At 37.9% G+C, this 12859-nt stretch overlaps 1 protein-coding gene across 2 annotated transcripts in view; it reads right to left on the reverse strand.

Moving 5' to 3' along the window:
• The window catches only part of IFT81 (intraflagellar transport 81), a 49270-nt gene that overhangs the window by 35097 nt on the left and 1314 nt on the right, over positions 1-12859 (reverse strand). For both annotated transcript variants that reach the window (XM_028147195.2, XM_054712549.1), the window contains exons 2-8: positions 11531-11696; positions 10903-11006; positions 10067-10247; positions 8634-8723; positions 7346-7411; positions 6934-7044; positions 5837-5921 (exon numbers count right to left, since the gene is read on the reverse strand). In XM_028147195.2, the coding sequence (XP_028002996.2) occupies positions 5837-5921; positions 6934-7044; positions 7346-7411; positions 8634-8723; positions 10067-10247; positions 10903-11006; positions 11531-11674 (781 nt within the window). In that variant the 5' untranslated portion in view covers positions 11675-11696. The remainder of the gene's footprint in view (positions 1-5836; positions 5922-6933; positions 7045-7345; positions 7412-8633; positions 8724-10066; positions 10248-10902; positions 11007-11530; positions 11697-12859) is intronic.

The following is a 12859-nucleotide window of genomic DNA, read 5'->3' on the forward strand; positions in this document are numbered from 1 at the left end:
AAATCCATAAAAATATATATTTTTTAAAAAGACCTGTAGAGGAGGGCATATCTCTCAAAATACCTAGTATATCTATCTGTATAATATTATATCTGTGTATAAAATCAAATATCCTAGCTAATAAAGAGGGAATATGTTATTGACCATCATGCCCTCACAAAAGATGCCGGCGCCCACAGCCAATAAGGAGGGAATATGCTAATTGACTGCCATGCCCTCAAAGATGGCGGTGCCCACAGCCACAAGATGGCGGCACCCAGTTCCCTCAGCCCTGCCGGGGCAGCAGGTGTGCCACGCACCTGCCTCCGGAGTCCCCCAGTCCCCTCAGCCTCCAGCTGCCCAGGGCCAACCCGAGGTGCAGGCAAGCCTCGGATGGTGGCTGCCCAGCTGCCCAGGGCCGCCCGAGGCTCAGGTAACCAGGGCCAGCCAAGGCTTGCACTGCTGGCAGTGGCAGCAGCAGAGGTGTGAAGTGGGTGTCGCCTTCCCCTGATCGCTGTGTCGCCTCCTGCCCCTGAGGGATCCTGGACTGTGAGAGGGGGCAGGCCAGGCTAAGGGACCCCCCCCACCCCAATGCATGAATTTTCATGCACTGGGCCTCTAGTAGTACCATAAAAGATTGGCCATTGAAGTCTTTTGCTAATTAGAATGATAATTAAAAAAAAACAACAACAATTTACATGGAAGAAATGTTTAAATAATTACAGAAAAACTAGTATTATGATCTTTCCAAATTACCACCTAAGCCCTGGCTAGTAGCTCAGTTGGTTAGAGCATTATCCCAATACACCAAGCTTATGGATTTGATCCCTAGTCAGTGCACATACAAGAATCTACCAGAACATAAACTGATGAACAAAAATAGATCTAGAGACAGAGAAGCATTGAACAGACCATCAAACTTCAGAGGGAAGGCAGGGGAGGTGGGGGTAAGAGATCAACCAAAGGACTTGTATGCATGCATATAAGCATAACCAATGGACACAGACACTACGGGGTGAGGGCATGTGCTGGGGGATGGGGAAGGCTGGGGAGAAGTCAATGGGGGGAAAAATAAATGGAACAACAAATCAATGTTTCTCTTCCTCTCTCTTTAAAAATCAATTAAAAAACAAATTACCACCTAATTATATTATACTCCATAAATTAATGCAAGAATAGTATTTACAAAACAAGCCAGATACAGCATGGGAAATATAGTCAATAATGTTGAGATAACTGGATATGAGGCCAAAGTGGGTGTTTGGGCAGCAGGGGGACCACTCTGTAGAGTGGTTGGTTTTCTGGCCACTTTGCTGTAATCTGAAACTGGTGCGGAATGGTACTGAATGTAAACTGTGATTGAAAAAGAAGAGGAAAAGAAAAGAAAAAGCCAGATATTTTGTTGGGTCACATTTTGCATTTAAGAAAGAAATCCAAGAACCAAATGACAACACAAATGAAATCCAGCCTCTTTCTTCTATATGTGGTCATTTACTCTTTTTTTTTTTTTTTTGCAACACTTCTGAGGCAATTTATAGTTCTATTCTATTACTTCATAAGTGGTAATACATTATAATTTGTCAGCTTCAAAGCACACATTCAAATCCAAAAAAGAAATTATCTACATTCATGCATTTTTTTCAGTTTTCCATGTTTGGTAGTTTTGATTTTGTAAAGTTTATAGTTAAATGGCAAGTTATATTTTTAAGATTTAATAGTTTTTTTATTTTGACAGAGTGCACAAACATACACACACAGATTTTCAGTGAATAATGGTTTTGTTATAAATTCCCAGCCTAGAGAGCTTTTAAAAGTTTATTTCAGATCTTTCCATTACACATTTACAAATTCTGGCTTAAGTTTTTAAAACATTGGATTTCCGGTTTAAGTAATCTACGTACGTAGATTGCATAATAAACCTGGCCTAAAACTTTAAAAGTATTTTTAGTTCTGTTGTGCTAACCATATATTAACATGTAAAAACTTATTAAAGGCAAATTCATGAGTTTTCCATTCATCCCTACAATTTCCCCCCCTTTTTAGGGGTTGCGGAAAGAGAGGGAAGAGAAAGTGTTTAATGAATCACACAATAATGATGTGGTTTCAGATTAAATCTACTTCCTGGCTTCTCTGGCTATTAGATGACTAGTTTTTCCATCTTCATATGACTAGTTTCTCCCAAGTTCTTAAATATACCACATGTAATCAGAGATGTAAGGAATCAAAGTCTGAAATGTTTTAAAAGATTTAAAACTCTTAATTTTTATATACCTTATTTTAAAAAAGTTTCTAATTCTAGAAAACACAAACTAATCTGTAATGACGGCAAGCAGATCAATGGTTGCCTGGGGACAGGTAGAGAGGCAGAGGAGGGAGGAATGAGACATTACAAAGAGGCACAAGGAAACGTTTGGGACGATGGATATACTTGTTATCTTGATGGTTTCAAAATGTATCAATTGTACACTTTAAATAGGTACAATTTATTACTTGTCCATTTTACTCAATAAAGCTGTTTAAAAAACATAAAAAACAGAATTTCTATCACATTTTAAGTTCTCTTAAAATTTTAATGTAGACTTTGAAAAGTAGTCATACGTTTCTATGCAGTTTTTTAGATATTATCTTTTGAAATCCTGGCCTCTAAGATCTCAGTAAACTTTTTAATTAAAAACCCTCTGAACACATCTTACTGATCCTGCTATCATTGAATGAGTAGGTTCTTTTATGTAATAAATCTCACAAATGTATAGAGTATAAAAATATATTTGAATGTTTTATAATATGGGTGTTACTCGGAAAAAATACAAATTACATTGTTACACTAAAAATAATTTCGCTCGGCCCAGCCAACGTGGCTCAGTGGTTGAGCACGACCTATGAACCAGGAGCTTACGATTGGACTCCCAGTCAGGGCACATGCCCGGTTGCAGGCTCAATCCCCAGTCTGGGGCTTGCAGGAGGCAGCCAATCAGTGATTCTCTCAGATCACTGATGTTTCCATCTCTTTCTCCCTCTCCCATCCTCTCTGAAATCAATAAAAACATATTTAAAAATAATGTGTATGTTATTTAAGTGAATAGAAACTTTTTATAAACCTTTTTTGTTAGTGAAGAATTTAGATGGACCTTATTCAACTAAACACCTGGATCAATTAACATCTGCTTAATCTACTCTTTTTTTAAAGTGCTAAATACAACCCTTAAACTGTTTCCCAAAAAGATGTCAGCATAGCAAGAACTCTTTAACTTCCTATTCCTCACTCGCTGCCCACCCCCAAAAAACCATATATTACATATGTAATACCTTATTTTTATATTTCAACCATTTTTTTCTTACTTGATTTCCCTCCTCTGTGTGGAAAAGATCACTGTTTTCCTATCCAAAGTCAAGGTCTTTACTCTCACCTCCCAACTCCTTAACAGACTTTACTGAGTGCCTGTATGTGTAATCTAGTGTGCAAGGGCCTGGAAATAGGAAGACCAATTATGACTTGGTGACTCGCCTGAAGTTTATCTGAGTCAGAGTTAGATATGCCAACCATTAACACACTGAGGTATTGTTATAGAAGATTCAATGCAATGCAGGGCATGGGGGTACAATTGGGAAGGCTGTTATCAATTCTCACCATTTCCTCCTAAATCTTCAATTTGTCTGGCTCTTTCCGTTAGCACGTAACCACCACTCCCCTACTACCCTCCTGCAGTTTACACCACTCCCCTACTACCCTCCTGCAGTCTAGGCACAGTGCTATCTCATTCATTCGCACACTCCCTCTCCTGCCCTCTTTTCCAACACAAGCAGTCAGGATACGCTTACCCTTCATCTACTAGGATCTTCATCCATCATTTGCTCAGCCCACTCTCTTTATGTCACTGCACCTTGGAATGGAATGTCTTCCACTCCTTCACCTTTCCAGCTTTAACTTAACCCAGTGACCACGACGTCCAGGAAGTCATTTGTCTCTGTGTTAGCGTGTGGTGCTCTGCCTCTTTGTTTGCTCTCACAGAACCCTATGCTGAGCTTCATCAGCAAATTCATCACATTGCACACTGCTGGTCATTCCTCCATTACACTGTGAGCACTTTGTAGAGATACTAGAGGCCCGGTGAATGAATTCGTGCACCAGTGGGGTCCCTCGGCCTGCCCTGCAGATTGGGCTGAAACCGGCTTTCTGACATCCCTGGAGAGGTCCTGGATTTCGAGAGGGTGCAGGCCAGGCTGAGGGAACCCACCAGTGCACGATCAGGGTCGGGGAGGGACACGGGAGGTTGGCCAGCCGGGGAGGGACTGCGGGAGAGCTCCAGGGAGTGTCTGGCCCATCTTGCTCAGTCCTGATCAGCCGGACCCCAGCAGCAAGCTACTGGTTGGAGCGTCTGCCCCCTGGTGGTCAGTGCACATCATAGTGACTGGTCGACCAGTCAACTGTCTGCCCCCTAGTGCACATCATAGTGAGTGGTTGAGCAGCCTTAGCATATCATTAGCATATTATGCTTTAATTGGTTGAACGGAAGACCAGATGACCGGACACTTAGCATATTAGGCTTTTATTATATAGGATTTCTGCTTTCTATTCCTAACACTTAGTACAATACCTGACATTCAGTAGATGATCAAGAAATACTGAATTAATGGACTATTGGTTTGAGCCTATTATTTTTATTATTACTTAACAATTTAGCAGCATGTACTAACATATTACTTACATCAATATTTTAAACCAGCACCACAAGAGATGCCCTAAACAGAACTGTGTCCATTTTATTATTAAATAAACAATTATGTATTTCCTGGCCCAAATGATTTCTATTTAGACTAGAAAGCCAAAGCAAAATAAAAACTATCAACTCAAATTTAAAAGAAATATTACTAATACTGTACATATGTTTGGATATTCTGTTTAGTAGCCAGAATTAAAACATAATAGCAAGAAATATTTAACCTAATAAAATTAAAGGTTAACAGATATTACAGAAACACATGTTTAGGCTGACATCTGAAATTGTATTAAACTGTACTGATCAGCCAATTATTTTTCTGCATAACAAATCTTTCAATTCTTATATACATTGCCTTCATTTCCAAAAATTCACTATTAATGGCAAGCTCTAATAATTTTTTAACACGAGCAGGTCTATACAAACAAGTTGCTTATTGACATTACTATTTTTTTAAAGATATTTTTATTTATTTCAGAGAGGAAGGAAGGGGGCAAGAGAGATAAAAACATCAATGAGAGAGAATCATTGATCGGTTGCCTCCTGTCCGCCCCACAACCTGGGCATATGCCCTGACTGGGAATCGAACAGGGACCTGCTGGTTCATAGGTCAACACTCAACCACTAAGCCACACTGACCAGGCAGTATATGTTCTTTGGATTTGATGTAGATTCCTTCACATCTTTACCATCAAAAATTAAGATGAGCCCAGCCAGCATGGGGCTCATCTAATCGAAAATTAGAGACCCATGTCATTAGCATAATTGCCCAAATAGGGAAAACACTCAGTGTTATTCTTTGTCTTTATGGCCCTGGCTTTAGAACAAGGATTCACATTTCTTCCACCCATCTTTTTCATAACATCCATCCTAAGTACTTCATATACTCACAGATTATATGAGAGCCTCCCTCCACAATGGTTTTCATTATCTTCACCCTCTGACAAAACACTGACTGAACAGGAATTAAACCCCAGGTGAAGACTTAAAGATGCCTGTATTAGGGCTCCCCTTCATTAGACAGAAAATGCTGAGATATCACTTGATGATAGTTCTCATTAGTTGATTGCTTTAAGGGAGACTACCGATTTAAACTAATATTCTCTGATCAACTACAATATCTAATAATTTCCACTTACTTTCAGGCTTTGCATCTGCTGCTGCATGGCGCATACTTTTCAGCTGGTTTTGTACTCTTTGCAGTCTCTGCACTGCATGAAATAGCTTTAAAATAGAATTAAATCTATTACCTGCTTAGTCTATTGAAACCTACCACTCACACAAACAATGAAAAATACAAGTTCCACATAATTCCTGTGATATAAGGGAACAAATAATAAGAACTAAGAAAATTGCTATGTTAAGTCCCAAATATAAATGGTTCCCTCAATACCCTTTCATGTAAAACTTAAAAAAAAAAAGAGCTTTCAGAAATTTAAAAAAAAAGTATTTGGTGGTCAAAGAAAAATACTTGCTAAAGAATATAGTTACCAGGCTTTTCTTGTTATAACATGGTTTTCTTAACTTTAAGGACTGCACGCATTCTCACACATGATTTCTCAGAATAAGAATTTGATGCCAAGTAACCTCAGGGCCAGGCAGTGTAGTTGCTGCTGCAGTAGAACGACTGTGATGCCAAACGAGTTCTGAGAAAGCCAAACCCCTCAACTGTCCACTTAGAAAGAAATGGAGCTGAACTATACTTTTAATTTATAAGTCTACTCAGTTTTAAAAACAACTTTTAACAAAATAAAAGTGTTATTTTTTCTGGCCAAATTATTTTTTCATTAAGGCAAAGTCTAAAAATGTGGATGGTGGGTGTTTGGAGTCTTTTCATGATTTGCTTATTTACCGCTGGAGTAAAATGTAGAGGATACTGTGATCAGTGGAATAGAAAAGATGTTATCATAGCCCCAGAATCTCAACAGAATCTCCTTGAGAGAGTCTACAAGTTTCATCAACAGTTAACCTTACTGCTTGTTGATGAAACAATGATATTTGGTAGTGTTGGAACAACATGAGCTCAGCATAGGCCAAAAGGGAGTGTACAGATATATACTGAGTATAGAGTCCCAAAGGCCTTGATGCTGTTGGCACCACAAAATACTCTTAGAAGAGTATTCTATCATGCTCACTAAGGGAAACATGAACTTCTAAAATTCTTCTTTCTTTACACTTGAATTGTCATAAAAAACTATTTCTTTCATCATGAGAATATAAATTTTTATATGGATACCTGATTCTTTTGTTCCTGTTTCTGTTGTGCAAGAAATTCTTCCCTCTCTTTTTCAACTCGAAGTTGTCTTGCTATTTTAAGCATCCGTTGATGATTCTGAACTGTCTCCACCTACAGTAAGGGAATAAGTAGTTCATGTTACTGTCAGGTTAAGGCATGTCACGTGACTCTGACACCCACTTATCATTTCCTTTTGGTAAACAATACTCCCTGGAGATGACAGTCAAGCTCTAGATTCCAGGTCCTTGAAGGTTTTGGGCTAGTGCCTAGGGAGATTCCCTTTCAGTCAGGGTTATTTGAGTCCCTCCTCAGATTGAATCCATGCCCTGCTTAATCTTTATTTGCATTCCTAAGTCTTTGCAAGTGCTTAACACTTGTGGCCAAAGTCTTACTGTGCTAATTCTTGCCTTACCCTTTTCTTCAAACGTTCAACTCTCTTAATGAGCTGATCCTTTTCTTCCTCCATTGCACTGATATCCTAAAAAGCAGTCAAGAAGATATTATCAGAAAAAGTATTCTTTGTAGAATTCAGCTAAGGTGTTTTTTTTATAAGATTATGTAATCTATCATAATAACCAGAGCATTAAGGAACAAAGAACCTCCTTAGGATAAAGGACATTTCTACCACCCCCCCCACCCCCAGTAATTTATTTGACAGCTTGGTGTTCATCTAAAAAAGCAACTAAAACAGAAATTTATCCTAAGGAAACAATCATAGATATGTAAAAATGCTTAAATTATCTATACTATAGGATATTATTTAATCATTAAAATCATATTATACAAAGATAACAATGGGAATATATTAATGATATAATGATTTAAAAAGCAAAATACACCTAGCCGATTTGGCTCAGTGGATAGAGCGTTGGCCTGTGGACTGAAGGGTCCTGGGTTTGATTCTGCTCAAGGGCATGTACTGTAGGTAACCAATCTATGTGTCTCTCTCATCACTGATGTTTCTATCTCTCTCCCTCTCCCTTCCTCTCTGAAATCAATAAAAATATATTTTAAAAATCAAATAAAATTATAAAAAGCAAGATACAGCCCTAGCTGGTTTGGCTCAGTGGATAGAGCCTGTGGACTGAAGGGTTTCGGTTTCAGGTTTGGCTCCAGTCAGGGGACATGCCAGGGTTGTGGGCTCGATCCCTAGTAGGGAGTGTGCAGGAGGAAGCCGATCAATGATTCTCTCTCATCATTGATGTTTCTCTCTCTCATCCCTCTCTCTTCCTCTCTGAAATCAATAAAAAATAAAAATAAATATTTTTTTTAAAAAGCAAGATATAAACAATTATGGATCGTGTGATTGCAAACACACACACACACACACACATACACACAGAGCCTGAAAGGATATACAAACAATTGGAAAATTTTTATTTTTTGTTATTTTCCCTATTTTCTATATCAGATATAACAGTAGATATAGATATATACATATATATGTATATTAGATAGAGACTCAAAATGTAACCTTTTAAAATCCATTAGTGTGGTCTATATAGTACATAAAACTCACTATGAATTTACCCTGGCCTCATTAATTTCTTCAGCAAAGAACTAGCAAGGCCTTACAAAAGAAAATATGTTTTTGCTATCACCAGTTTCAATATAGTTTTAAGACTCATACTGAATTAACTAAAAAGAAAAATACTAAACTTAATATTATTCAAATAAAAAATAGATTTTCTTTTCTTTACCCTTCTTATTTCTGCTGTGGAAAATCCAGATGTCTTAAGCTGCTCACATTCTTTATGCAAAGTTTTAAAGGCTTCCATCAACTCTTCATACTAAAAGAACAAGTTAAAAAATGATAAACTAATGACTAGACCCAGTAGGCTTTTCTTAATCAGGTTATCTATAAACTTATAGTGATTACTTAAATCAGTGATTTTCAACCTTTTTCATTTCAAGGCACACATAAACTAATGACTAAAATTCTGCAACACACCAAAAAAACATTTTTTTTTTCTGATCTGACAGAAAAATAGGTATAATTTTGATTCCTTCACACTGGGTGGTTATTATTGTGTTGGCTATTGTCATTTTTTTATCTGACAGTCTAAGGGAAAAGAGGTCAGTGCCCTTGACTAAATAGTCAGGTATTGCATGTTATAAAAATTCTTGTGGCACACTGGTTGAAAATTGCTGACTTAAATGATTATGAACACAGCGTTTGAAAAATATATCTTTAAACATTTACATAGGGCATAAAAAAACAGGTCTGTAAAATCTGGTCAGTAAATCCTTCTCCTGCTTCCTCTCTGGTTACTTTCCTACCTCACACTCTATATTCTCGCTATGCTGATTTTCTTTGGAACATCCCATGCTCTCACTTCCAGTTCACAAACCCTGTTCCCTTTGAGAATATTGTATGAGGCCCCTCATCCCTAACCTGCATAAATCCTATTCCTCCTTCAGGTCTCAGCACAGATACCATTACCCACACAGAAGACTTCTACAGCCCTATATCAGAATGCCATGACATCAGAGTAGATACATATAAAATTACAGTTGTCTAGTTACTCATCTGTCTCCCTCCTTTAATACCTTAAGGCCAAAACCCAGTATTATCTCAAAACTCTGGTGAGGAAAATGCACTGAAATTTCAAATTCCTGGTCCTCTGTCTACTTTCAGCCTGACTAAAAAGTCCTCTGAGGTTGCAAGCTTAGCTTCTTTGCCTATACACAGTCTTTGCTGGGGCTCACACATCCCAATTTTCCTGGGACAGTGTCAATTTATACTTCGGTCCTGGTGTAATTATTTGACAGTCCCTTTCTCTCTGATTTGGATGACAAATTGTATTGTCACTGATCAGCAAAGTGCCTTGCAATCCCAAGCCCAAAATCCAACCTACCCCACAATTCTTAAGTAATAAATTATGCTAAAATCATTAATTTCAGGGTGTGGTTTTTTTTCTAGCCACATGCACCTATCACTGAATTGATATTTGTGTGCCAATGTCAGTATTTTAATACATGATTGCAGTTGGATGTTAGCTGATAACTGTTCTCCCTTTTGGTGCCACCTGAAAATACAGAGACAGAAAATAAACTAGAGAGAGATTAACATGTATTTGAACATGTCCTTGAAATCCATTATAGTTTTAAAATACTATTATGTATTGAATACCTGTTTATTGGTATCAGCCACAGTTTCATCCTGAAGAAACTCACTTGGTACCTCCAGTTTTATTAAGAAACGAGCTAAATATGCTCTTTTCTTCAGCTCATTAGTCCTCTGAAGAAGCCAGTGGAGCACAGGGTAAATTACAGGTTTACTTCCAATCACCAGACCCTGACGAAAGGTACTCCTATAAGAAACAAACAAACAAAAAGACAAAAAAAAAAAAAAAAAAAAAAAGTGCGCACACACATGCGGGCTTATAAGTTAACCAAGAAAAGAGATAACATTTACTCAAAATCTGCTTTACAGTGTCCTGATTGCTTTCCATGACAATTTAAAAAGGATAAAAGCAAGGCTGTTCTAAAGTCAGTGTGCACATTAACAATACAAATAAAAGTAGGCCTTTAATATATCCCTGGAATACGTGGGAAGGTTGTGTTGGAACCATTAGCTAGTACAGTCAGCCTTAATACTTCACGTCATTCACTGGGCAGGCTTAAGTTACGGTTTCCATCTAGGATGGCAGCTAGGTGATAAAATGGAATAGTGCATTTGCCTGACTTTTTTTTTTATTAGGAGAAAGAACTGACCCACTTACAACTTCTACATGACAAAATAACATTAAAAGTTCAAGATTATTTTGAAACTCAGTGATGTTCCGAGGCCATAGACTTAGGGAGACCAGGTAGTGCCTAGGAATACTGACTACAGCCTATGAAGGTTTGGCTATTAAAGCATAGTTTAAGGAAAGCAGCACATAATACTATTAAATAAATTTTAAAAAATAAAACTTCTCCAAATTAGAAATAAAAAAAGAAGGCAACATGCAATCAGATTCTTACATGTCTGTGGCATTTCCTGGAGGTTTGTATTTAAGAATACCAAGGAGGCTTAACATCCGTTTGGCTGTTTGCTCTGGCATCTCCTCTCTGATATCAACAACTTGCTAACAATTAAAGAAATTGAAAAAATGTTATTGTTGTAAATCTAACAAAGAACAACACTTAAACTCACAATCTGCTAGAGCATAACAGGCACAATGTTCTCTTAATAAAATGGATAAAGTATGGAGGTCCCCTTGATTCCAAGTGAGGGTGTATACAAGTCAGATCAGGATTCTATTAAGAATGTCAAGTGTAAAAACTCTCCAGTGCAGAGACATGAGCTAACTTGCAATACAATAAAACCTTTTGTAAAAGCATTTTTATTCCTGGACTAAATCCATTTATGTTTGGAAATGGGGAACTATTTTCTAAATAAGGTACAAGTAGATAATTTAATTTTTGAGCTAATAGAGAAAACTTTAAGATCATTTCCTATTACTTTACAAACATAAGGCCTGCCTGTAAAATAAAGCCTCATGAGAATAAAGTCCAGAGAGCTTAAATAATTTGCTCAAGACAGATACTGAGAGGCAGAAACTGGCTTTCCTGCCACCCTTTTCATCACAGAGAAAGAGAAAACTCTTACCTTTGGGTCAATCTCAGCCAGAACATCATTGAGAACTTGTAATAGTTGCATTGGCTCCAGGGAATCAAATGTGATTAAATTATAGCTCTTCCTAAAAGGCTCCTTATTGAGATTGTCCACAATAAATTTGATTTGGTCACTCATAATCACGGTCTTATAATTTAAACTAAAGAGTAAAAATAGAGAAAAAAAATCCTCAATACTGATAACAAAAGTTCTGGAGGAAAACCAGTATTAAAACCATAGGAAGCAGGCATAAAAAGTATAATTCTACATGGAAAAGTTATTTTATTGAAATAAATCAGAGTGAGATGACTTTATTATGAATGCTTCAATATATACTGTTAATTTGTAACGCCAAGTATTTTTATATACACATCTTGTGTGATAGCAGTTATCTGCATTAACATGAACAAATGAATAAATCCCACCTACATTAACATCTCTTCCGTTCTGCTCCACAACTTCTACCCAGGGATAAAGACTTGTTATGGACTGCAGACATATTTCTAATTTTTAAAACTTAGCCCAGCTGGCATGGCTCAGTCGTTGAGCACAGACCTATGAACCAGGAGGTCACGGTTCAATTCCTGGTCAGGGCACATGCCTGGGTTGTGGGCTTAATCCCCAGTGTGGGGCATGCAGGAAGCAGCCAATCGATGATTCTCTCTCATCATTGATCATGGATGTTTCTCTCTCTCTCTCTCTCTCCCTTCCTCTCTGAAATCAATAAAAATACATTAAAAAGTTAGTAGCCCAGGTTTAAAAATTAGGAGATATTTTTGCATTAATATCCAGATTTCCAGTCTCTCTTGAAAATCAGATTAGGCAACCCCGGGCCCCCATTTTTGCATGGCCACACCCAACTCAAACTGAGTAGAGGCTGCAAGCTTTAGCCTGGGTATGCTTTCTTGGATTTGTTTGGTTTCCTCCACCAAGCGATCTTCACCCACTGGATGTTATGTTTGGCCCTATAGGCTTTGACTCGGCCACTCTTGAGTATTTCAGGACTTCATTTCCTTTGTCTTCAATAAGGTACCAGCCTCATGTTCTCCAGTCTCTGCCTCCCATTCCGAATCACCTGTAGGCTCTCATTGCCCACAAGATCAAGTCCAAACTTCTTAGATTTTGAGACACTTTAAAATCTAGCTCAAATGAGCCTTCCCCAACTGTGTTGCCAAATTGTTACTTTTCACCCTTCAACCTTCAGCAGATGGAAATGGTCGCTGCTCCCTAGTTGACCCACCTCTGCCTTCAGTTAATGCTGTTTTCTCCACCTAGGACTGTTCTCCCTTCCCCCCTCTCTAGAGGTGCAAATCCTAACGGTTT

Source organism: Eptesicus fuscus, chromosome 23, assembly GCF_027574615.1.
Source record: "Eptesicus fuscus isolate TK198812 chromosome 23, DD_ASM_mEF_20220401, whole genome shotgun sequence".
NCBI lineage: Eukaryota > Metazoa > Chordata > Mammalia > Chiroptera > Vespertilionidae > Eptesicus > Eptesicus fuscus.